The sequence below is a fragment of the Pan paniscus genome, chromosome X, assembly GCF_029289425.2.
Source record: "Pan paniscus chromosome X, NHGRI_mPanPan1-v2.0_pri, whole genome shotgun sequence".
Lineage (NCBI taxonomy): Eukaryota > Metazoa > Chordata > Mammalia > Primates > Hominidae > Pan > Pan paniscus.
In genome coordinates, this window is record NC_073272.2 from 70,491,437 (window position 1) to 70,519,370 (window position 27,934).

The 27,934-nt window shown below is 40.9% G+C and overlaps 1 protein-coding gene and 1 non-coding gene across 3 annotated transcripts in view; both read right to left on the bottom strand.

The window, feature by feature from the left end:
- Positions 1–27,934, bottom strand: part of TEX11 (testis expressed 11) — a 380,181-nt gene that overhangs the window by 285,817 nt on the left and 66,430 nt on the right. For both annotated transcript variants that reach the window (XM_003820153.4, XM_055106718.1), the window contains one exon: positions 13,452–13,532. In XM_003820153.4, coding sequence (XP_003820201.2) covers positions 13,452–13,532 — 81 coding nt within the window. The remainder of the gene's footprint in view (positions 1–13,451; positions 13,533–27,934) is intronic.
- Positions 26,014–26,229, bottom strand: LOC112438645 (small nucleolar RNA U3). Its single transcript, XR_003027036.1, has one exon. It is a non-coding gene; the product is annotated as a small nucleolar RNA U3 (small nucleolar RNA).

Consider the following 27,934-nt stretch of genomic DNA (forward strand, 5'->3'; position numbering starts at 1 on the left):
GAAAAACAATCCTAAAATTCATATAAAATCATAAAAGAATCCAAATAGCCAAAGAAATCTTGCGCAAGAAGTACAAACCCAGGAGCATCATGCTTCCTCATTTCAAAATTTATTACAAAGCTATAGTAATCAAAACAGTATGGTACTAGAATAAGAACAAACATATACACTAATGGAATAGAATAGAAGAGCCAGAAATAAATCCACACATTCACAGGCAACTGATCTTCAACATGAGTGCCAAGAACACACAATGAAGAAAAGACAGTCTCTTCAGTCAGTGTTGATGGATATCAACATGCAAAATAATGAAATTGGACCCTTATATCACACTGTATACAAAAATCAACTCAGAATAAGTTAAAGACTTTGTATTAGGCTGTTCTCGCATTGCTATAAAGAAATACTTGAGACTAAGTAATTCATAAAGAAAAGAGGTTTATTAATTGGCTCATGGTTCTGCAGGCTGTACAAGAATGGCACCAACAGCTTCTCAGCTTCTGATGAGGGCCTCAGGAAGCTTATAATCATGGCCAGCTTCTGGTGAGAGCCTCAGGAAGGCAAAGGGGAGTAAACATGTCCCATGGCAAGAACGGGAGCAAGACAGTGAGGAGGGAGGTGCCACACACTTTTCTAAACAACAAGATCTCGTGTGAACTCTGAGTGAGAACTCACTTACTATTGTGAGGAATAGCACCAAGCTATTCATAAGGGATCCTCCCCCATGATCCAATCACCTCCCACCAGGCCCCACCTCCAACATTGGAGATTACACTTCAACATGAGATTCTGAGGGACAAATATCCAAGCCATATCAGACTTAATACCTGAAACCGTAAAACTTTTAGAAGAAAACAAGGGAAAAGCTTCTTGACATTCATCCTGGCAATGAGTTTTTGTATATGACTCTAATAGCACAGGCACCAAAAACAAAAATAGACAAGTGGGATTACATCAAACTAAAATGCTTCTGCACAGCAAAGAAACCCCATCAACAGAGTGAAAAAGCATCCTACAAAATGAGACAAAATATTTGCAAACCATATATCTGATGAGGAATTAATGTGCAAGATATGTAAGGAACTCATACAACTCAATAGCAAAACAAAAAACAAAACAAAACAAAACAAAAACCAGATAGCTCAATTTAAAAATGGGCAAATGATCTGAATAGACCATTTCTTCAAAGAAAATATACAAATGGCCAACAGATGTATGAAAAAGTGTTGAACATTACTAATTGATATGGTTTGGCTCTGTGTCCCCACCCAAATCTCTTGTTGAATTGTAACCCCCAGTGTTGGGGGAGAGGCCTGGTGGGAGGTGATTGGATCATAGGGGTGGATTTCCCTTTTGCTGTTGTCATGATAATGAGTTCTCATGAGATTTAGTTGTTTGAAAGTGTGTAGCACTTCCCCCTTCACTCTCTCTTCCTTCTGCTCCAGCCATGTAGGATGCGCCAGCTTCCCCTTCACCATCTGCCATGATTGTAAGTTTCCAGAGCCCCTGCCACCCCAAGCCTTGCTTCCTGTACAGCCTGTGGAACCGTGAGCCAATTAAACCTCTTTTCTTTATAAATTACCCAGTCTCTGGTAGTTCTTTATAGCAATGTGAGAACGAACTAATACACTAATCATCAGAAAAATTCAAATCAACACCACGATGGGACATCACCTCACACCTGTTTGTATGACTATTATCAAAAAGTCAAAAGATAATGTGTCATTGAGGAATGGAGAAAAGGGAGCCCTTGTACACTGTTGGCAATGTAAATCTGTACAATCATTATGCAAAATAGTAGGAAGGTTAATAAAAAATAATAAAACTACTATATGTTATAGCCATTTCACTTCTAGGTACAGTCATCTTTCAGTATCTGCTGGGGATTTGTTCCAGGACCCTCTGTGGATACCAAAATCCACAGATACTCAAGTCCCTTATATAAAATGGCATAGTATTTGCATATAACCTACAAACATCCTCCTATATACTTTACATCATCTCTAGATTACTTATAATATCTAATACAATGAATATGCTATGTAAATAGTTGTTATACTGTATTATTTAGGGAATAATATAAATAATACAGTATAACAACTGTATTAGGTAGGAATAGGAAAGTAGTAGGAAAAAAGTATCTACATGTTTGGTACAGATGCAACCATCCTTTTTTCCCAAGTATTTTCAATCCCCAGTTGGTTAAATACATGGATGTGGAACCCAGGGTCACAGAGGGCTAACTGTATGTATGCAAAGGAACTAAAATCAGGATTTTGAGATATCTGCACTCACATATTCATTGCAGCATTATTCACAATACCCAAGATATGAAAACAACCTAATACCTGTTGATGGATAAATGGATAAAGAAAATATGGTATGTATATACACACACACAGGATATACATACACATGTATATACAAAATGTGGTATGTATATATACACACACACACAGGATATTGTATATACGTATATATATGTATGTATCTATATACACACATACACCCCCATATCGGCCTTAGTCAGTTTGTGTCACTATAAAGGAATACCTGAGGAAGAGTAATTTTTTTTCACATTTTCTGTCACTCCTAGGGTAATTTATTTTAAAACGAGGTTTATTTGATTAACGGTTTTGCAGGCTGCACAAGGTGGTGCCAGTATCTGCTTCTGATGAGGGCTTCAGGCTGCTTCCACTCATGGTAGAAGGCAAAGAGAAGCTAGCCTGCGCAGAAATCACATGGCTAGAGAGTGGAAGCAAGAGAGAGAGCAGAGGGAGATGACAGGCTCTTTTAAATAACCAGCTCTAGCACGAACTAATAGAGAGAACTCACTCATTACCATGAGGACTGCACCAAGCCATTCATGAGAGATCTGCCTTCATGACCTTCATGATGCAAACACCTCCCACTAAGCCCCACCTCCAACATTAGGGATGAAATTTCAACATGAGATTTGGTTGGGGGGTGGGGGGTGGGTGGCGTCAAACATTGAACCCATACCACAGCCTTAAAAGAAAAGGAAATTGTCTCATTTGAAACTATATGGATAAATCTGGATGACATTATGCTAAATGAAATAAGCCAGGCACAGAAAAGCAAATACTACATGATCTCACTTATATGTAAAATGAAAAGAGTCAAACTTACAAAAGCAGAGAATAAAATGGTGGCTGCCAGGGGCTCAGGGGAAGGGGAAATAGGGCAATGTTAGATAAAGCATACAAAGTTTCAGTTATATAAGATGAATAAGTTCTGGAGATCTAATGCACAGCATGGTGACTATAGTTAATAACATTGTGTTGTGTATTGTATAGGTGATTTTTTTCTAAGAGACTATATCTTAAGTGTTCTCACCACAAAAAAAAAAGGTAACTATGTGAGGTGATGAATATGTTCATTACCTTTATCACAGTGATCATTCCAAAATATGTATGTATATCAAAACATCAAGTTGTTCACCTTAAATACATACTAATTTTTATTTGTCAATTCTACCAAAATAAATATTTCAAAAAAAAGACAAGTTCAGGCCGGAAACTGAAAGGACACAAATAGATCACCAGGCTAGTAAACCACCCTACCACTCCAAAAAAGACATACAAATCAGCTTAAAGGGCCTCTTAATGGCCAAATGTAGAAAGAGTTAACCATCAAAATAGTGTTTTAGACCGGGTGCAGTGGCTCACTCCTGTAATCCCAGCACTTTGGGAGGGCAAGGAAGGCAGATCACTTGAAATCAGGAGTTCGAGACCAGCCTGGCCAACATGATAAAACCCTGTCTCTACTAAAAAAAAAAATACAAAGATTAGCCAGGCATAGTGGCGCATGCCTGCATGCCTGTAGTCCCGGCTACTTGGGAGGCTGAGGCAGGAGAATCACTTAAATCTGAAAGATGGAGGTTACAGTGAGCCGAGATCATGCCACTGCACTCCAGCCTGGGCGACATAGTGAGATTCCATCTCAAAAAATAAAAATAATAAATAAATAAATAGTGTTTTAGTTTTGGGTAAGATAAAGTAAGTATGCACCACCCTTTATCTCCCACTGAATGTAACTATAAACCTCGACAGAATGCACTTAGCTATTTGAGGACTCTGAAAAAATAATAGCAGAAGCCAAATAAAGGAAGAACACCAGAATTCAAGTTAACACCAAACTGGTGGTAAGTTTACCATTCTTTTCCTCTAATATCCCCTGGCCTAAACTTAATGCAGCCGGAAACTCAGAAGCGAATGCTGTGGTACAGACTGAGGGTGCTTCTCTACTTCTGGCTTGAATTGCTCAGAGAAAGTGCAAATATTAAATTTTGGTTTTTATTTCATCTTTCTTCCATTCTCTTGTGCTCAGGCCCTAGGCAATCCCATGGTGGCAACAGCAGTGGTAGCCAGGGGAAACCACAATACTCAAAACTTTGAGGGAGGAAAACCTTACTGTCCATTCACTGCAGCAGTAGTTCCCACAGGATGGGGCAAACTCCCACTGCTTTTTTTCCTCTGCCTGTGTCTTCCTACTGCTTGGCCCCAGTCACAGTGCAACTGCAGATTATGGATAGTTATTGGTTAGAGGACTGAAAAGGACAGCTCAGAGAACCAGAAACTACCAAGAAGATCATAGAGAGAGAGAGAGAGGAGCTCAGAAAAGCAACAAAATAAAGTTGATTAAGTTCAAGGCTCATCCTACAACCTTAATAACCAGGAATCTCAACCTAATTTACATAACAAAAACTTTGATAACTGAGCTAACAGATAAACCTCTGCCAAGTACCAGGACTGATCAATGAGTGTTGCATATGCAAGACAAACCTGAAGCACACTGCAAAATTGAAACAACATTGAAACCATAACCCACAAAAAATGAGTTTAAAATTTGCCTGAATCTACCAGATTGATTACCTGCTATAATAAAAATATCGACACTCTCCCAGAATTTAGACAAGATCCAGAAGCCAAAAATGTAATATAGAAAATGTATAGGGGTTGGGTGTGTTGGCTCATGCTTGTAATCCCAGCACTTTAGGAGGCGGAGGCGGGCAGATCACTTGAGGTCAAGTCTGAGACCAGCCTGGCCAACATGGCGAAACCCTGTCTCTACTAAAAATACAAAAATTAGCTGGGCATGGTGGTGTATGCTTGTAATCCCAGCTACTAGGGAGGCTGAGGCAGGAAAAGCGCTTGAACCCGGGAAATGGAGGTTGCAGTGAGCTGAGATCATGCCACCACACTCCAGCCTGGGCCACAGAGGGAGGCTCAGTCTCAAAAAACAAATGTATATATATATTGTTCAATAAAAAACTACTCCGTATATGACAATGCTTGAAAATCTCAACATACATAAGAAAAGACAATCATAGAAAGATGATATGAATGTTAAAACTATCTGATAAGGGCTTTAGATCAGATGTTTTAAAACTGTTTGAACAAATAATTATAAACACTCATGAAATAAATAGAAAAATATAGTCTCAGTAAAGAAATGAGTCAGCAAATTACAACCTGTGGGCCAATATGGATGGTGAGATTTTAAAAGTTTTTACATTCTTAAAGGATCTTTTTTAAGTTTGGAGCAGCATACAAGAATTGACGAAATGTTTTTCCAGTAAAATCACTTTGGCCGGGTGCGGTGGCTCATGCCTATAATCCCAGCACTTTGGGAGGCCAAGGTGGGCGGATCACCTGAGGTCAGGAGTTCAAGACCAGCCTGACCAACATGGTGAAACCACATCTCTACTAAAAATACAAAAAATTAGCTGGACGTAGTGGCAGGAGCCTGTAATCCCAGCTACTTTGGGAGACTGAGGTGAGAGAATGGCTTGAACCCGGGAGACAGAGGTTGCAGTGAGCTGAGATCGCGCCACTGCACTCCAGCCTGGGTGCGAAAGAGCGAGACTCAGTCTCAGATAAAATAAATAAATAAATAATCACCTTATAAGAGATGTTGGCCTGGCGCAGTGGCTCACGCCTGTAATTCCAGCACTTTGGGAGGCCACGGTGGGTGGCTCACCTGAGGTCAGGAGTTCGAGATCAGCCTGACCAACATAATGAAACCCCCCCCACGTCTCTACTAAAAATACAAAAAAGTAGCTGGGCATGGTGGCTCATGCCTGTAATCCCAGCTACTTGGGAGGCTAAGGCAGGAGGATCGTTTGAACCCGGGAGGCGAAGGTTGCAGTGAGCCAAGACTGTGCCATTGCACTCCAGCCTGGGCAACAAGAGCGAAACTCCTTGTCAAAAAAAAAAAAAAAAAAAAAAAAAAAAAGCTAAAATAAGGGTGGAGCAAGATCATGGAATAAAAGCCTGCATTGTTTGTACCCTCCACTGGAACACCAAATTTTAACAACTGTCTGCACACAGAAAAGCACAATCACAAGAACCAAAACCAGGTGAACACTCACAGTACCCGGTTTTAACTACATATTGTGGAAAGAGGCATTGAAGAGGGCAGGATAAACAGTCTTCAATCTCCAAGGCCACCCCTCCCCGCTCCCCTGGCAGCAGCTATGCAGTGCAGAGAGAGAATCTGTGCACATTGCAGAGGAAGAGCACAGCAGCTGGGGAACTTTACATTGAACTCAGTGCTGCACAGTCACAGTAGAGAAAAAAGTCATGCTGGGTTCAGCCAGCGCTTGTGCACAGAGGGAGTGTTTGGACCAGCCTTAGCCACAGGAGAATTACCCTCATCCCAGTGGTGGGAACTTGAGTTTCTTGGCAAGCCTCGTCACTGTGGGCTGAAGTGCTCTGGGGTCCTACATAAACTTGAGTGGCAGTCTGGGGCACAAGGACTGCAATTCCTAGGCAACTCCTAGTGTAAGGCTGGGCTTAGAGCCAGTGAACTTGCCACGTGACCTAGGGAGACAACAGCTGGCACAGCAAAGGGAGGGCTTGCACCATCCCTTCCCCAACCCCAGGCAATAAAGCTCGTAGCAATGAAAGTGACTCCTTCCTTCTGCCTAAGTAGAGGAAAGGGAAGAGTAAAGAGGACTTTGTCTAGCGTCTTGGATACCAGCTCAGCCACAGTAGGACAGGGCACTGGGCAGAGTAGTGAGGCCCCCATTCCAGGACCTAGCTCTCAAACCACATTTCTAGACACATCCTGGGCCAAAAGGGAACCCACTGCCTTGAAGGAAAGGATCCAGTCCTGGCAGGATTAATCACCTGCTGACTAAAGAACCCTTGGTATAACCCTGGAATAACCATTAACGACCCAGGGAGTACATCATGGGCCTTGGGCTCTGAGAAGTGCTGGCTTCAGGGGACATCCAGCACATTCCCAGCTGTGGTGGCTCCAGTGAAAGACTCCTTTTGTTTGAGAAAAGCAGAGGAAAAGTAAAGAGGACTTTGTACTGCACTCTAGGTACCAGCTTGGCTCTTGGGGTCCCCAAATCCAGGTGTAGCCTCTTGGACAGTATTTCTCGTCCTGGGCCACAGGAGAGCCCACTGCCCTGAAGGGTGAGTCCCAGGCCTGGCAGCATTCACCACAAGCTGATGGAAGAGACCTTGGGTTTTATGTGAACATCAGTGGTGGCCTAGCAGAACACCCTATGGACCACTGATGGTGGCGGCCACAGGGAGAGACTCCTCTGCCTGTGGAAAGGGAGGGAAGAGTGGGAAGGGCTTTGTATTGTGATTTGAGTGCCAGCTTAACTGCAGTAGAATAAAACATCAGGTAAATTGCTCAAGTTTCTGACTCCAATCCCTGGCTCCCAGAGAGCATCTTTGGACACACCTGGGTTGTGGGGGAACTCACCATCCTAAAGGGAAGGGCCTTCCTTGGGCAAGGTCCAGTGCTGTGCTGGCTTCAAGTCTGACACAGCACAGGCCCAGTGCTTGCATCACCACACCCCCGGGGGGCTTGCATCACCACACCCCCAGCTCAACACAGAGACAGTGACTCCATATGTTTCAGAGAAAGTAAGGGTAAAGAACAAGAGTTTCTGCCTGGTAATCCAGAGAATTCTTTCAGATGTTATCCAAGGTCATCAAGGAGTACCCTTTATGGGTCTACAAGAAACACAGCATTATTAGGCTTGGGGTCCAAGTCTCTTTGAATAACTGGAAGGCCTTCCCAAGAAGGACTGGCATGAGCAAGCCTAGATTGAGAAGACTACAATAAATACCTAACTCTTCAATGCCCAGACACCGATGAATATCTACAAGCATCAACACCATCCAGGAAAACATGACTTCACCAAATGAATTAAATATGGCACCAGGGACCAGTTCTGCAGAAACAGAGATATGTGACTTTTTGGACAGAAAATTCAAAATAGCTATTTTGAAGAAACTGCAAGAAATTTGAAATAACACAAAGAAGGAATTCAGAATTCTATCAGATAAATTTAACAAAGAGACTGAAATAATTTAAAAGAATCAAGCAGAAATGCTGGAGTTGAAAATGCAATTGACGTGCTTAAGAATGCATCAGTCTCTTAGCAGCAGAATTGATCAGGCAGAAGAAAACTAGTGAGCTTCAAGACAGGCTATTTGAAAATACACAATCAGAGGAGACAAAAGAAAAAAAATAAAAAAGCATGAAGCATACCTACACGATCTAGAAAATAGCCTCAAAAGGGTAAATCTAACATCCATTGGCCTTAAAGAGGAGGTAGGGAAAGAGCTATGGGTAAGAAGTTTATTCGAAGAGATAATATCAGAGAATATCCCAAACCTGGAGAAAGATATCAACATTCAAGTATAAGAAAGTTATAGAACACTAAGCAGATTTAACCCAAAGAAGAACACCTCAAGGCATTTAATAATCAAACTCCCAAAGGTCAAGGATAAAGAAAGAATCCCAAAAACAGTAAAAGAAAAGAAAAAAAATCACATACAATCGAACTTCAATACATCGGCAGCCAACTTTCAGCAGAAACTTTACAGGCCAGGAAAGAGAGGCATGACATATTTAAAGTGCTGAAGGAGAAAAAAAAATGTTTACCCTAGGATAGTATATCTAGCAGAAAGTATCCTTCAAACATGAGGGAGAAATAAAGACTTTCCCAGACAAACAAAAGCTGAGGGATTTCATGAACACCAGACCTGTCCTACAAGAAATGCTAAAGGGAGTTGTTCAATCTGAAAGAAAAGGATGTTAATGAGCAAGAAGAAATCACCTGAAGGTACAAAACTCATGGGTAATAGTAAGCACACGGCTGGACAGCTGGAAACAGTGGCTCATGCTTGTAATCCCAGCACTTTGGGAGGCCGAGGCAGGTGGATCGCCTGAGGTCAGGAGTTCGAGACCAGCCTGACCAATATGGTGAAACCCCGTCTCTACTAAAAATACAAAAATTATCCGGGTGTGGTGGCATGCACCTGTAGTTCCAGCTACTTGGGAGGCTGAGGCAGGAGAATTACTTGAACCCAGGAGGCGGATGTTGCAGTGAGCCAAGATCATGCCACTGCACTCCAGCCTGGGTGACAGAGCAACATTCCGTCTCAAAAAAAAAAAAAAAAAAAACAGTAAGCACACAGAAAAAGACAGAATGGTATCACACTGAAATTGTGGGGTGTAAAACTTCTCTTGACTTAAGTAGAAAGAATAAATGATGAACCAAACAGAAATAATAACCACAACTTTTCAAAACATGGACAGTACCATAAGACACAAAGAAAAACAAAAAAAGTTAATCAGGGGAACAAAGTTAAAGTGTAGAGTTTTTATTAGTTTGTGTGTGTGTGTGTATGTGTGTGTTTGGCTCTTTGTTAATACAATCAGTGTTACACTGTCATCAATTTAAAATAATGGATTATAAGATAGCATTTGCAAGCCTCACGGTAACCTGAAACTGAAAAACAACGAATACACAAAAAATAAAAAGGAAGAAATTAAATCATACCACCAGTGAAAATCGCCTTCACTAAAACGAAGACAGGAAAGAAAGAAATAGAATAGAATAAAAAATAGAAAACCAAAAACAATCAGAAAACAAATAACAAAGTGGCAGGAGTAAGTCTTTACTTATCAGTAATAACACTGAATGTAAATAGACTAAACTCTCCAATCAAAGGACATAGAGTGGCTGAATGGATTAAAAAAAAACAAGACCCAATGATCTCTTGCCTACAAGAAACACATTTCCCCTATGAAGATACACACAGATTGAAAATAAACGGATGGAAAAAGATATTCCATGACAACGGAAACAACGAAATAGCAGGAGTACCTATACTTATATCAGACAAAATGGATTTCAAGACAAAAACTTTAAGGAGAGAGAAAAAAAGGTCACTATATAAGGATAAAGGGGAAAATTCAGCAAGAGGCTATAACAATTTTACATACACATGCACCCAACACTGGAGCACTCAGATATATAAAGCAATTATTAGAGGGAAAGAGAGAGATAGACCCCTGGTCAATGATTTTTTTGGATATGACCCCCACAGGTGACAAAAGCAAAAATAGGCAAATGAGATTGCACCAAACTAAAATGCTTCTGCACAGCAAAGGAAACAATCAACAGAGTGAAGAGACAACCTACAGAATAGGAGAAAATATCCACAAATCACACGTCTGATAAAGAGTTAATCTCCAAAATATACAAGGAACTCAAACACTGCAATAGCAAATAAACAAATAACCCAATGAAAAAATGGGCAAAAGACCTGAATAGATATTTATCTAAGGAAGACATACAAATCAGCAACAGGTATGTGAAAAAATGCTCAACATCACTAACCATCAGGGAAATGCAAATTAAAATCACAATGAGATATCACCTCACATCTGTTAGAATGTCTATTATCAAAAAGACAAAAGATAAGTGTTGGCAAGGGCATGGAGAAAAGGAAACCTTTGTACACTGCTGGTGGGAATGTAAATTAGTATACCCATTACAGAAAACAGTATAGAGGTTGCTCAAAAAATTAAAAATGTAACTACCATATTATCCAGCAATCTCACTTCTGGATATATACCCAAGGGAAATAAAATAAGTATCTTTAAGAGATATCTGCAATCCCTTGTTCACTGCAGCATTATTTACAATAGCCAAGCTATGGAATCAACCTAAGGGTCCAACAAGAGATGAATGGGTAAAGAAAATGTGGTATTTATATACAATAGAATACTATTCAGCCATAAAAAAGAAGGAAATCCTGCCATTTGTGATAACACAGATGAACCTGGAGGACATTAAGCTAAGTGAAATAAGCCAGCCGCAGAAAGACAAATACTGCATGGTCTCACTTATATGTGGATTCTGAAAAAGCTGAGTTCATAGAAGTAGAGAGTAGAAAGGTGGTTGCCAGGGGGTTGGGGAATGGATGAGGAGATATTGGTCAAAGGGTACAAAGTGTCCAAGCACAGTGGCTCCCGTCTATAATCCCAGTACTTTGGGTGGCTGGGGCAAGAGGACTGCCTGAGCCCAGGAGTTCAAGATCAGCCTGCATAACATAGTAAGACCCCCATCTCTACAAAAAAATAAAACAACTAGCCAGCCTTGGTGGCACGCACCGGTAGTCCCAGCTACTCGGGAGGCTGAGGTGGGAGGATCACTTTAGCCGAGGAAGTTGAGGCTGCAGTGAGCCAGGATCATGCCACTGCACTCCAGCCTGGCGACAGAGCAATACTCTATCTCTTCAAATAAAAGGGGAGGGGTTACAAAGTTTCATTTAGGCCGTATGAATAAGTTCTGGGGCTGTACTGTACAGCACAGTGACTACAGTTAATATTATAATAATGTATTGTATACTTGAAAATTGCTAAGAAAGTAGATCTTAAATATTTCTCCACAAAAAAACCTGTGTGAGTTGATGAATATATAAATTGGCTTGATTGTGGTGATCTTTTCACAATGTATATCAAAATATTATGTTATATACCATAAATATATACAAATTTTGTCAATTATACCCCCAATAAAGCTAGAAAAATGGAGGAAAAAAGAATAAAGATGGTGAAAGTAGAATGAGAAATTTGATTTGCCATAGTTTCAGTGTATCACTCACGAAATGATACAGGTTTACAGTGAAAAAACCTGAAAGACACGATCTTAATCAAGAGATCAAAGCTAGCACCACCAATAATAGTATAAATCAATCCTGTATACCACCCAATAGGAAGCCATGAGTAGAACATAGAATTTCTTCTGTGATTTTCTGGCCTCAAATTCACAACCTGTTCTAATCATGAGGAAACTTTGGCTAAACCCACATTAAATCACATGCTACAAAATGACTGATCTGTAATCTTCAAAACTGCCAAGATCATGAATAACAAGGCAAGAATGAGGAGGTGTTCCAGATTTCCAGATTGAAGGAGACTGAAGACTATGTATAATTCTAGATTGAAACCATTTTCTATATAGAACATTATTGGAAAATTTGAATGACGTTTCCAAGCAAAGGGTATACAGGAGTTCTTTGTACTAATCTTATAACTTTTCTATAAATATGAAATTGTTTTAAAAGTTTTTAAAGCCTAGAAGAATGTCTGATGTGACATATAACAGGCAACATATAAATGTTTACTGAATTAAGCTCTACATTATGACACCCAATTTGGGGAAAAAATAAGACCAATCTCACAAATAGGTACGATGTATGCAATACTGGGAACATTCTCCCTAATATCCAATTATATCTCCATTATTAATCCCTCTGTGAGAGTAAAGACTGAAGTAGGCATAGGCACTGAAATAGGAGAGAAAGAATGGAAAGGGAAGATAAAATGAAAAAGCAAAAAACTATGTATTTAGGAATTTTCATGAGATCCAGTCCAGGATGCAGGCTTTATCCTATCAAATCTCTCACATCTCCAAATCCCAGTATAGAAAAATACTATGGCAGTAACATGATTAACTGCTATCAACCTTGTCAGCAGACAAACTCATTTTTTTCTTTCTTTTGTTGTATAGCATGAATATGGAGCAAATGTTATCAAAATGATTTGACAATAAAAGACAAAGCAAAGAAAATTTTAAGAAATATTCCATATCAGTCAAGTGTGGTGGCTCATGCCTGTAATCCCAGTACTTTGGGAGGCTGAGGTGGGTGGATCACTTGAGGCCAGGAGTTCCAGAGCAGCCTGGCCAACATAGCAAAACCCTGTCTGTACTAAAAATACAAAAAGTAGCCAGGTGTGGTGGCGCAGGCCTGTAATCCCAGCTACTCAGGAGGCTGAGGCACAAGAATCACTTGAACCTGGGAGGTGGAGGTTGCAGTGAGCTGAGATCACATCACTGCACTCCAGCCTGGGCGACAGAGTGAGACTCCATCTCAGAAAAAAAAAAAAAGAAAAGAAAAGAAAAAAAAGAAATATTCCATATAGCTTTTTCAAATGCTCTTTCTGGTAAAGAACAAAGGAAGCAAAATATTTCAAAGATCAGCTACTTATGTGGAACTGATCTCAAATAGAATCTCCAAAAGGTTGCATGAAGTAGTAATGATTCTTCCTGGAACTTGATATAGCATATTTTCAAACTCTTGGAGAATGCAGATTTCACTCACCATCTGGGGGAGCCTCATCAACATATCTTTACATTGCAGTACACACATAGATGCTCTTTGAAAATCCCCTTGAGCAACTGCCTGAAAAAGATAAAGAATGTCAATAATTGGTTAAAATGAAATGACAAGGTTATTTGTCTCTAAGTCAATTTTAGCATATTTTAACTAGTGTTTAAAAGTCTTATTTTGTTTTCTAATATTTTTAGCAATACTAGTTGTTCAAGCTAAACAGATAGCTTGCTCAAAATACAGAAGAATAAGTGGTAATCTTTGGTGACACAGAGTTGATACTGAATGAGCAGGAGTCATTTACTTTTTTCTGGAAATGCAAAAACTGGTTGTACTGCCTTATGTTATTATACTATGACATAATGCCAGGTCTACTAGATGCTTCTGCAACTTGAATAGCTCTTCTATTCACTTCTACATTAGAGGAATTAAGCTAAACAGCAGTCTTTGTCTTAAAGCAAGATCACAATAACCTCATAGTCTGAACTGCTATGTATATCCACTACAAAAAGCAGCTTATCAATTAGCCAGACATGGTGGCACACACCTATAGTCCCAGCTACTTTAGAGGCTGAGGCGGGAAAATTGCTCAAGTCCAGTAGTTCGAAGCTGCAGTAAGCTAAGAAGATACCTCTCTACTCCTGCCACAGATGACAGAGCAAAACCCCATCTCTTAAAAAAAAATTTTTTTTAAGAAAAAAGAAAAGCAGCTTCGTACAATCTCATCATGAAGCCAAAAGAGCCGCTCTGCCATTTATCATGTGTAACTTTGAGCCTTAAGCTCTCACAGATTGTTTCCTCATCCATAAAGTGAGGAGACTGTACTAGACTATCTGCAGGGTTCCTTTCAGTTCTACCATTCTATGTCTGAACACCCCCAAATGAATGTAAACATCAATCACACATACTTCAGCACTTGTAGAAGAGGCTTGTTTCAGCCACTGAAGAACTTAGTTGGCCAGGCGCAGTGGCTCACGCCTATAATCCCAGCACCTAGGGAGGCCAAGGTGGGTGGATCACCTGAGGTCAGCAGTTTGAGACCAGCTTGACCAACATGGTGAAATCCCGTCTCTACTAAAAAACAAACAAACAAAACAAAACAACCCAAACACAAATTAGCTGGGTGTGGTGGTGGGCACCTGCAATCCAGCTACTCGGGAGGCGGAGGTTGCAGCGAGCTGAGATCGAGCCATTGCACTCCAGCCTGGGAGACAGAGCGAGACTGTCACACACACACAAAAAAAGGCAGACAAAGCATTTTTTTAAGAAAAACATGGATACATACAAGGAAATAATAAAGTACTACACTTGCTATTTTCTTTCTTCTCTTCTTTACGTGGTGTCAAATATTATTGTGCTTTGAATAATAAAAGAATTGAGTAGACAGAAGAAAATATAAACAACGTAAGACACCAGCTTCTCTCTAGTTTTCTCTTCTAACTGCTGAATAGTAAGCCTGACATCTTGCTGAGTAGATACTCTCTTATAAGGCTTTAATACTAGATATTATTAAAGGGGAAAATAAATTGCTAACACAAGTGCCTCAATAAGCCAAATCTCTATATAGAGATTAGAAAATAATATTCCTGTCTACACTATATTCTATGAATACTTGCTGACTGAATCATTATTCAAGGTGGAGAAAATCTTACTATAAAAGAGAAATGCTGAGTGACAACACCATATCAGAGGATAGATGTTGCTGTCTGTTCTTATAACATATAAAACAACATGAGACTTTAATGTTCAAACAACCCATAAAGTGTCTATCATTACTCAGATTTTATCTTAGAGCAATCAAAGCTCTAATAATTCAGGCTACTTTTGAAAATTTATTCATCTTCTTATGACTAGAAACAAATATTTCAAGCCCAAAAGATAAAGATTTAAAGTAAAAGAAGTCTTAAAGAAGAGGCAGCACAATACAGTGCTGTAGTAACCTTTTGTGAGCATCAGACTCACCAGTGGAGCTTTCTGAAAATCACATGCCCAGCTCTCACCACTTGGGGAGACTGTGATTCATTAGATCTGGAGTGATGTCCTGCCTATACTGATGTAGTGAAAAGAATATGAGCTTTGCATTCCCAGTTTTTCCACTTCTTGGCTCAGTGAACTTAGGTAAGTCACAATCTCTTTGAGGCTCTATTTTGTTAACTATAAAATAGGGACAGTAATGTCTACAATATAGGATTGATTTTTATGAGGATCAAATGGGATCACAGATGTGAAAGCATTTCATAAACTGTAAGTCAGTATTCAAAAATGTGTACATTTGGGGCAATCAAAACTACCATCAGGGCTGGGCCCAGTGGCTCACCCCTGTAATCCCAGCACTTTGGGAGGCCAAGGTAGGCTGATCACCTGAGGCCAGGAGTTCGAGACCAGCCTGTCCAACATGGCAAAACCCCGTCTCTACTAAAAATACAAAAAGTAGCTAGCTAGGCATGGTGGTGCGTGCCTGTAATCTCAGCTACTTAGGAGGCTGAGGTAGGAGAATCGCTTGAACCCGGGAAGCAGAGGCTGCAGTGAGCCGAGATGGCGCAATATTGCCTGGGCAATAGAGTGAGACTCTGTCTCAAAAAAAAAAAAAAAAAAAAAAAAAGACAATATATTAAAATGGCAATACTCCCCGAGTTGATCTATAAATTTAATCCAATTCCATTAAAATTCCAGTTGGCCTTTTTTGCAGAAATTAACATGCTGATCTTAAAATTCAAATGGAAATTTAAGAAACCCAGGGCTAGGTGAAACATTCTGAGACATGACACCAAAAGCATGATCCATAAAAGAAAAAGAAATCTATCAATTGGACTTCATCAAAACTGTATTCTGTGACCCTATTATAAAGGACAAAAAGACAAGCTACAACAAGACAATATTCGCGAATATTTATCTGACAAGGGAATCACATCTAGAATATATAAATAATCCTGTAAATTCAACAGTAAACTATCAAACAATCCAAATAGAAAATAGACAAGAAAAATGACAGATATTTTGCCTAAAGGGAGATACAGATGGCAAATAAGTAAATGAAAAGATGTTCAACATCATTAGCCATTAGAGAAATGCAAATTAAAACCACAATGAGATATCACTATATAACTATTAGGATAGCTACAATAAAAAAATTGGTCACAATACCAAATGCTGTCAAGGATGCAAAGAAATGGGATCTCTCATACATTACTGGTAAGAATCTAAATGGTGGCTGGGTGCAGTGGCTCACACCTGTAATCCCAGTACTTTGGGAGGCCTAGGTGGGTGGATCACCTGAGGTCAGCAGTTTGAGACAAGCCTGGCCAAGATGGCAAAGCCCCATTTCTACTAAAAATACAAAAATTAGCCAGGCATGGTGGCACGCACCTGTAGTCTCAGCCACTCGGGAGGCTGAGGCAGGAGAATCACTAGAGCCTGGGAGGCGGAGGTTGCAGTGAGCTGAGATCATGCCACGGCACTCAGCCTGGGTGACAGAGTGAGACTCTGTCTCAAAAGAAAACAAGAAAACAAAACAAAACACAGAATGTAAAATGGCATGGCCACTCTAGAAAACAGTTGGCAGTTTCTAAAAAAAAAAATAAAACTAAATATACCCTTTATGTCCACACAAAAACCTGTATGGAAATGTTCATGCCAACTTATTTACAATAGCCAAAAATTGGAAACAACCCAAATTCTTTCAATGGTGAACAGCTAAACAAATTGGTACATCCATAGCATAGAATTCTACATAGCAATAAAAAGAGAACAGGGCTCGGTGCGTTGACTCATGCCTGTAATCCCAGCACTTTGATAGGCAGAGGTGGGTGGATCACTTGAGGCCAGGAGTTTGAAACCAGCCTGGCCAACTTGGTGAAACGCCATCTATACTAAAAAATACAAAAAAAATAGCCAGGCAAGGTGGCACATGCCTGTAATCTCACGCTACTTGGGAGGCTGAGGCAGGAGAATCACTTGAACTCAGGAGGCAGTAGTTGCAGTGAGCCGAGATCACGCCATTGCACTCCAGCCTAGGCAACAGAGTGAGACTCTCTGTCTCAAAAACAAACAAACAAAAAGAACAAACTATTAACACATAAAAAGACAAGGACGGATCGCAAAAAAAAAATGCTGAGTGAAAACAACCAATATGAAATGGTTACATAGTGTAATATTACATTTATATAATGTTCTTAAAATGACAAAATTATAGAGATGGAGACTAGGTTTTGGTTGCCTGAGGTTTTGGATGATGGGAAAGGGGTATCCCTATAAAGGGGTTATGTAAAGAATCTGTGCGGTAATGAAACTGTTCTGTATCTTGATTGTGGTGGTGGTAGTGAACATGAATCTTCACCTACACATGTGCTGAAATTGTATAGAGCTCTATAAACACATGCAAACACACATAAGTGAGTTCATGTAAAACTGGTGAAATCTAAATAAGGTCTGTGGATTCTATCAATGTCTATTTCCTGGTTTTATATTGCACTATATGTATGCAAGATTTTGCCACTGGCAAAAAACTGGGTGAAGGGTACACAGATCTCTCTTTACTATTTTTGTAGTTTCCTGCAAATCTATGCTTATTTCAAAATTTTAAAAAATTTTTAGAAACACATTTGTTGGCCAGGCACGGTAGCTCACACCTGCAATCCCAGTGCTTTGGGAGGCCGAGGTGTGTGGATCACCTGAGGTCAGGAGTTCAAGACCAGCCTGGTCAACACGGTGAAACACCATCTGTACTAAAAATACAAAATTTAGCCTAGCATGGTGGCGGCTGTCTGTAGTCCCAGCTAGCTACTTGGGAGGCTGAGACAGGATAATCGCTTGAACACAGGAGGTGGAGGTTGCAGTGAGCCAAGATGGCACTACTGCCCTCCAGCCTGGGCAACGGAGCAAGACAAGGTCTCAAAACAAATAAAATAAAATAAAATCACATTTGTTTAATACCATCACCAATTTCATCAGAAAAGACTAAGTATTAGAAGGGGAGGAGCCAAGATGGCCGAATAGGAAAAGCTCCAGTCTACAGCTCCCAGCGTAAGCGACGCAGAAGACTGGTGATTTCTGCATTTCCAACTGAGGTACTGGGTTCATCTCACTGGGGAGTGCCAGACAGTAGGTGCAGGACAGTGGGTGCAGCGAACTGTGCACAAGCCGAAGCAGGGCGAGGCATCGCCTCACCAGGGAAGCACAAGGGGTCAGGGAATTCCCTTCCCTAGTCAAAGAAAGGAGTGACAGATGGCACCTGGAAAATCGGGTCACTCCCACCCTAATACTGTGCTTTTCCAACGGGCTTAAAAAATGGCACACCAGGAGATTATATCCCGCACCTGGCTCGGAGGGTCCTACACCCATGGAGTCTTGCTCATTGCTAGCACAGCAGTCCGAGATCAAACTGCAAGGCGGCAGCGAGGCTCGGGGAGGGGCACCCACCATTGCTGAGTTAGTTGTTTGATTAGGTAAACAAAGCAGCCGGGAAGCTCGAACTGGGTGGAGCCCACCACAGCTCAAGGAGGCCTGCCTGCCTCTGTAGGCTCCACCTCTGGGGGCAGGGCACAGACAAACAAAAAGACAGCAGTAACCTCTGCAGACTTAAATGTCCCTGTCTGACAGCTTTGAAGAGAGTAGTGGTTCTCCCATCACGCAGCTTGAGATCTGAGAACGGGCAGACTGCCTCCTCAAGTGGGTCCCTGACCCCCAAGTAGCCTAACTGGGAGGCACCCCCCAGGAGGGGCGGACTGACTCCTCACACGGCCGGGTACCCCTCTGAGACAAAACTTCCAGAGGAGCGATCAGGCAGCAGCATCTGCAGTTCACCAATATCCGCTGTTCTGCAGCCACCACTGCTGATACCCAGGCAAACTGGGTCTGGAGTGGACCTCTAGCAAACTCCAACAGACCTGCAGCTGAGGGCCCTGTCTGTTAGAAGGAAAACTAACAAACAGAAAGGACATCCACATGAAAAACTCATCTGTAGGTCACCATCATCAAAGAACAAAGGTAGATAAAACCACAAAGATGGGAAAAAAACAGAGCAGAAAAACTGGAAACTCTAAAAGTCAGAGCGCCTCTCCTCCTCCAAAGGAACGCAGCTCCTCACCAGCAATGGAACAAAGCTGGACGAAGAATGACTTTGACGAGTTGAGAGAAGAAGGCTTCAGGCAATCAAACTACTCTGAGCTACAGGAGGAAATTCGAACCAATAGCAAAGAAGTTAAAAGCTTTGAAAAAAAATTAGGTGAACGGATACTAGAATAACCAATGCAGAGAAGTCCTTCAAGGACCTGATGGAGCTGAAAACCAAGGCACGAGAGCTACGTGATGAATGCAGAAGCCTCAGTTGCCGATGCGATCAACTGGAAGAAAGGGTATCAGTCATGGAAGATGAAATGAAGCGAGAAGAGAAGTTTAGAGAAAAAAGAATCAAAAGAAATGAACAAAGCCTCCAAGAAATATGGGACTATTGAAAAGACCAAATCTACGTCTGATTGGTGTAGCTGAAAGTGATGGGGAGAATGGAACCAAGCTGGAAAACACTCTGCAGGATATTATCCAGGAGAAATTCCCCAATCTACCAAGGCAGGCCAACATTCAAATTCAGGAAATACAGAGAACACCACAAAGATACTCCTTGAGAAGAGCAAGTCCAAGACACATAATTGTCAGATTCGCCAAAGTTGAAATGAAGGAAAAAACGTTAAGGGCAGCCAGAGAGAAAGGTCGGGTTACCCACAAAGGGAAGCCCATCAGACTAACAGCTGATCTCTCTGCAGAAACTCTACAAGCCAGAAGAGAGTGGGGACCAATATTCAACATTCTTAAAGGGAAGAATTTTCAACCCAGAATCTCATATCCAGCCAAACTAACCTTCATAAGTGAAGGAGAAATAAAATACTTTACAGACAAGCAAATGCTGAGAGATTTTGTCACCACCAGGCCTGCCCTAAAAGAGCTCCTGAAGGAAGCACTAAACATGGAAAGGAACAACTGGTACCAGCCACTGCAAAAACATACCAAATTGTAAATGCCATCAAGGCTAGGAAGAAACTGCATCAACTATCGAGCAAAATAACCAGCTATCATCATAATGACAGGATCAAATTCACACATAACACTATTAACTTTAAATGTAAATGGGCTAAATGCTCCAATTAAAAGACACAGATTGGCAAATTGGATAAAGAGTCAAGACCCATCAGTGTGCTGTATTCAGGAAACCCATCTCATGTGCAGAGACACACATAGGCTCAAAATAAAGGGATGGAGGAAGATCTACCAAGCAAATGGAAAACAAACAAAGGCAGGGGTTGCAATCCTAGTCTCTGATCAAACAGACTTTAAACCAACAAAGATCAAAAGAGACAAAGAAGGCCATTACATAATGGTAAAAGGATCAATTCAACAAGAAGAACTAACTATCCTAAATATATATGCACCCAATACAGGAGCACCCAGATTCATAAAGCAAGTCCTGAGTGACCTACAAAGAGACTTAGATTCCCACACAATAATAATGGGAGACTTTAACACCCCACTGTCAACATTAGACAGATCAATGAGACAGAAAGTTAACAAGGATACCCAGGAATTGAACTCAGCTTTGCACCAAGCGGACCTAATAGACATCTACAGAACTCTCCACCCCAAATCAACAGAATATACATTCTTTTCAGCACCACACCACACCTATTCCAAAATTGACCACATAGTTGGAAGTAAAGCACTCCTCAGCAAATGTAAAAGAACAGAAATTATAACAAACTGTCTCTCAGACCACAGTGCAATCAAACTAGAACTCAGGATTAAGAAACTCACTCAAAACCGCTCAACTACATGGAAACTGAACAACCTGCTCCTGAATGACTACTGGGTACATAATGAAATGAAGGCAGAAATAAAGATGTTCTTTGAAACCAACGAGAACAAAGACACAACATACCAGAATCTCTGGGACACATTCAAAGCAGTGTGTAGAGGGAAACTTATAGCACTAAATGCCCACAAGAGGAAGCAGGAAAGATCCAAAATTGACACCCTAACATCACAATTAAAAGAACTAGAAAAGCAAGAGCAAACACATTCAAAAGCTAGCAGAAGGCAAGAAATAACTAAAATCAGAGCAGAACTGAAGGAAATAGAGACACAAAAAACCCTTCAAAAAATTAATGAATCCAGGAGCTGGTTTTTTGAAAGGATCAACGAAATTGATAGACCGCTAGCAAGACTAATAAAGAAGAAAAGAGAGAAGAATCAATTAGATGCAATAAAAAATGATAAAGGGGATATCACCACCAATCCCACAGAAATACAAACTACCATCAGAGAATACTACAAACACCTCTACGCAAATAAACTAGAAAATCTAGAAGAAATGGATAAACTCCTCGACACATACACCCTCCCAAGACTAAACCAGGAAGAAGTTGAATCTCTGAATAGACCAATAACAGGCTCTGAAATTGTGGCAATAATCAATAGCTTACCAACCAAAAAAAGTCCAGGACCAGATGGATTCACAGCCGAATTCTACCAGAGGTACAAGGAGGAGCTGGTACCACTCCTTCTGAAACTATTCCAATGAATGGAAAAAGAGGGAATCCTCCCTAACTCATTTTATGAGGCCAGCATCATCCTGATACCAAAGCCTGGCAGAGACACAACAAAAAAAGAGAATTTTAGACCCATATCCTTGATGAACATTGATGCAAAAATCCTCAGTAAAATACTCACAAACCGAATTCAGCAGCACATCAAAAAGCTTATCCACCATGATCAAGTGGGCTTCATCCCTGGGATGCAAGGCTGATTCAACATACGCAAATCAATAAATGTAATCCAGCATATAAACAGAACCAAAGACAAAAACCACATGATTATCTCAATAGATGCAGAAAAGGCCTTTGACAAAATTCAACAACCCTTCATGCTAAAAACTCTCAATAAATTAGGTATTGATGGGACATATCTCCAAATAATAAGAGCTATCTATGACAAACCCACAGCCAATATCATACTGAATGGGCAAAAACTGGAAGCATTCCCTTTGAAAACTGACACAAGACAGGGATGCCCTCTCTCACCACTCCTATTCAACATAGTGTTGGAAGTTCTGGCCAGGGCAATTAGGCAGGAGAAGGAAATAAAGGGTATTCAATTAGGAAAAGAGGAAGTCAAATTGTCCCTGTTTGTAGATGACATGATTGTACATCTAGAAAACCCCATCGTCTCAGCCCAAAATCTCCTCAAGCTGATAAGCAACGTCAGCAAAGTCTCAGGACACAAAATCAATGTACAAAAATCACAAGCATTCTTATACACCAATAACAGACAACAGAGCCAAATCATGAGTGAACTCCCATTCACAATGGCTTCAAAGAGAATAAAATACCTAGGAATCCAACTTACAAGGGATGTGAAGGACCTCTTCAAGGAGAACTACAAACCACTGCTCAAGGAAATAAAAGAGGACACAGACAAATGGAAGAACATTCCATGCTCATGGGTAGAAAGAATCAATATCGTGAAAATGGCCATACTGCCCAAGGTAATTTATAGTTTCAATGCCATCCCCATCAAGCTACCAATGACTTTCTTCACAGAATTGGAAAAAACTACTTTAAAGTTCATACAGAACCAAAAAGAGCCCACATTGCCAAGACAATCCTAAGCCAGAAGAACAAAGCTGGAGGCATCATGCTACCTGACTTCAAACTATACTACAAGGCTACAGTAACCAAAACAGCATGGTACTGGTACCAAAACAGAACAGAGCCCTCAGAAATAATGCCGCATATCTACAACTATCTGATCTTTGACAAACCTGAGAAAAACAAGCAATGGGGAAAGGATTCCCTATTTAATAAATGGTGCTGGGAAAACTGGCTAGCCATATGTAGAAAGCTGAAGCTGGATCCCTTCCTTACACCTTATACTAAAATTAATTCAAGAGGGATTAAAGACTTAAACATTAGACCTAAAACCATAAAAACCCTAGAAGAAAACCTAGGCAATACCATTCAGGACATAGGCATGGGCAAGGACTTCATGTCTAAAACACCAAAAGCAATGGCAACAAAAGCCAAAATTGACAAATGGGATCCAATTAAACTAAAGAGCTTCTGCACAGCAAAAGAAACTACCATCAGAGTGAACAGGCAACCTACAAAATGGGAGAAAATTTTTGCAATCTACTCATCTGACAAAGGGCTAATATCCAGAATCTACAATGAACTCAAACAAATTTACAAGAAAAAAACAAACAACACCATCAACAAGTGGGCCAAGGATATGAAGAGCAGACACTTCTCAAAAGAAGACATTTATGCAGCCAAAAAACACATGAAAAAATGCTCATCATCACTGGCCATCAGAGAAATGCAAATCAAAACCACAATGAGATACCATCTCACACCAGTTAGAATGGCATCATTAAAAAGTCAGGAAACAACAGGTGCTGGAGAGGACGTGGAGAAATAGGAATGCTTTTACACTGTTGGTGGGACTGTAAACTAGTTCAACCATTGTGGAAGTCAGTGTGGCGATTCCTCAGGGATCTAGAACTAGAAATACCATTTGACCCAGCCATCCCATTACTGGGTATATACCGAAAGGATTATAAATCATGCTGCTGTAAAGACACATGCACACGTATGTTTATAGCGGCACTATTCACAATAGCAAAGACTTGGAAGCAACCTAAATGTCCAACAACGATAGACTGGATTAAGAAAATGTGGCACATATACACCATGGAATACTATGCAGCCATAAAAAAGGATGAGTTCATGTCCTTTGTAGGGACATGGATGAAACTGGAAGCCATCATTCTCAGCAAACTATCGCAAGGACAAAAAACCAAACACCGCATGTTCTCACTCATAGGTGGGAATTGAACAATGAGAACACATGGACACAGGAAGGGGAACATCACATACCGGAGACTGTTGTGGGGTGGGGGGAGGGGGGAGGGATAGCATTAGGGGATATACCTAATGCTAAATGACGAGTTAATGGGTGCAGCACACCAACATGGCACATGTATACATATGTAACAAACCTGCACGTTGTGCACAAGTACCCTAAAACTTAAAGTACAATAACAATAAAATTTAAAAAAAAAAGACTTTGTATTTAGGCAGTGGCTCATGCCTGTAGTCCCAGCACTTTGGGAGGCCAAGGCAGGTGGATAACTTGAGGCCAGGAGCTCGAGACCGGCCTGGCCAACATGGGGAAACCCCCATCTCTACTAGAAATACCAAAACAAAACAAAACAAAAAAGCCAGCAGTGGTGGTGTGCGCCTGTAATCCCAGCTACTTGGGAGGCTGAGGCATGAGAACCGCTTGAACCCGGGAGGCAGAGGCTGCAGTGAGCTGAGACTGTGCCACTGCACTCCAACCTGTGTGGCAGAATGAGACTGTCTCAAAAAAAAAAAAGACTAAGTATTTAGAAGCTACCAAGCTCATGGTAGAAGTACACATTTTCTAAAATTTCAGTTTTTACCTAAAAGCTCAAACTTTTTCACTGGCAAAAAATACTGTCAATTGTTTTCCCAGAAGTCACATGCTAACCTAAGTGTCCATCAACAGATGAATGGATGAAGAATGCAAAATGGTACATATACACAATAGAGTCCTATTCACTTGGTTCATTTTATTTTATCTTTTACTTTTGAGAGGGAATCTCACTGTCACCCAGGCTGAAGTGCAGTGGCATCATCTCTGCTCACTGCAACCTCTGTCTCCCGGATTCAAGCGATTCTCCTGCCTCAGTCTCCCAAGGAGCTGAAATTACAGGCACCTGACACCATGCCCAGCCCACGTTTATATTTTTATTAGAGACGGGGTTTTACCATTTTGGCCAGGCTGGTCTTGAACTCCTGACCTCAGGCGATCCACCCGCCTCGGCCTCCCAAAGTGATGGGATTACAGGCAGGGGCCACTGCGCCTGGCCCACTTCATTCATTTTTATGAAAACATCTGCTAAATAGCCAAGTTTATGTGTCAGTCATTCTTGAAATTAAAAATAGTTAATCCAGGCAGGGCACACTGGCTCAAGCCCGTAATCCCAGCACTTTGGGAGGCTGAAGTGGGCAGATCACCTGAGGTCAGGAGTTCGAGACCTGCCTGGCCAACATGGCAAAATTCCGTCTCTACTAAAAATACAAAAATTAGCCAGGCATGGTGATGCGCACCTGTAGTCCCAGCTACTCGGGAGGCTGAGGCAGGAGAATCGCTTGAACCCAGGAGGTGGAGTTTGCAGTGAGCCAAGATTGTGCCATTGCATTCCAGCCTGGGTGACAGAGCAAGACTCCAACACACACGCACACACAAAATAGTTAATTCGGCTCACAAATTAAACAATCACTTAAGAGCCTCTCCTCCAGATAACCATCACACTTCGATATGCAACAAAAGTGCTATATGAGTGTTTCCCTTTTCATCACACATATTAAAATGATATGTGTTCAAGGGCCCAAGATTTAATAAAATTAATCATCTTTACTCGCTTATCAAGGATGGTTTTGTGTAAAACTGGCATCCTTTTTATTTATTTATTTTTTAAATGAAAACCACTCAGATTGCATCCTTTCCTTCCCAGTCTCCCAAAGGAAGAAAAGAACGATCATCAATGGCAAATGGCAGTTGCAGCAAAGCAACATCAAGAGCCGGCTTTACACTTAGGAGATAATGCTGCACCTCTTCTTTGTGGTTTTCAGTGCTATACACGTTCAGAGAAACTTCTCTAGTAACAAACTATAGAAATGATCCCTGAAAGTATAGTCTTTTTTTTTTTAATTTATTTATTTATTTATTTTTATTTTTTATTATACTTTAAGTTTCAGGGTACATGTGCACATTGTGCAGGTTAGTTACATATGTATACATGTGCCATGCTGGTGCGCTGCACCCACTAACTCGTCATCTAGCATTAGGTATATCTCCCAATGCTATCCCTCCCCCCTCCCCCCTCCCCACCATTATTCACAATAGCAAAGACTTGGAACCAACCCAAATGTCCAACAATGATAGACTGGATTAAGAAAATGTGGCACATATACACCATGGAATACTATGCAGCCATAAAAAATGATGAGTTCATATCCTTTGTAGGGACATGGATGAAATTGGAAACCATCATTCTCAGTAAACTATCGCAAGAAAGTATAGTCTTAAGACTGGCATTCTTCTTAAAGTAAGAGTATAGCAGTGATGAATAAAAAGATGACTAGTCTGTATGCTAGTGCCACTACCTGATTCATGTTGAAGTGCCAGCAATCTTACCCATCATTGCTTTGCATCACCAGAGCAAATGCTAAAACAGCAAAAAATAGGCAAATAATGTTTTAGAATTATTATAAAATAGTTTTGACCTCCCAGAACCTCCCACCATAACTTCTTCCATTGCCTCGCCACCCATTCAGTCCTTAAACCCTTACAGTCTATTTTCTACTATTATCTTATGATATAGTTGGAATATTTGTCCCTTCCAAATCTCATGTTGAAATGTGATGCCCCAGGTCAGGCATGGTCGCTCACGCCTGTAATCCCAGCAGTTTGGGAGGCCAAGGTGGGTGGATTGCTTGAGGCGAGGAGTTCAAGGCCAGCCTGGCCAACATGGCGAAACCCTGTCTCTACTAAAAATACAAAAATTAGCCGGGCGTGGTGGCATGTGACTGTAATCCCAGCTACTCTGGAGGCTGAGGCATGAGAATAGCTTGAACCCAGGAGGCAGAGATTTCAGTGAGCTGAGATCACGCCACTGCACTACAACCTAGGCAACAGAGCAAGACTCTGTCTCAAAAAAAAAAGGAAGAAAGAAAGAGATGTGATGCCCCAATTTTGGAGGTAAGGCCCAGTGGGAGGTGTTTAGGACATGGAGTCAGATCTCTCATGAATGACTTGGCTCCCTCCCCACAGTAACAGTGAGTTCTTGCTCTAGTAGTTCCTCTAAGATGGCATTGTTCGAAAGAGTCTGGTATCACCCTCCCCTGTATCTCTTTTTCCCTCTCTTGTCATGTGACATGCCTGCTCCCCTTCGACTTTTGGCATGATTGGAAGCTTACTGAAGGCCCTGGCCAGAAGCAGATGCTGGCATATGCTTGGTACAGTGTGCAGAACCGTGAGCAAGAATAAATCTTTTCTTTATAAATTACCCAGCCTCAAGTATGCCATTATAGCAATACAAAATGAACTAAGACACCTTACTACTGAAACTGCTTTCTATGGTCACTATCATCTTCCTAAACGTCAGGTCCAATGGCGTTTATTCCGACCTCATTTTCTTTTATTTCTCTGAAGCACTGGCCACTGTTGATCATCCTTTTCTCCAAACTCTCTTCTCGTGGATGACCCACACTGTTCTAGTCCTCTTTCATCTCTGGTATTCCTTCTTTTTCGTTTGCTCTGCTTTTTGAAATTTTAATGTAATTAAATTTAATTTTTTAAAGACAGGGATTCACTCTATTACCCAGGCTGGAGTGCCATGGTGT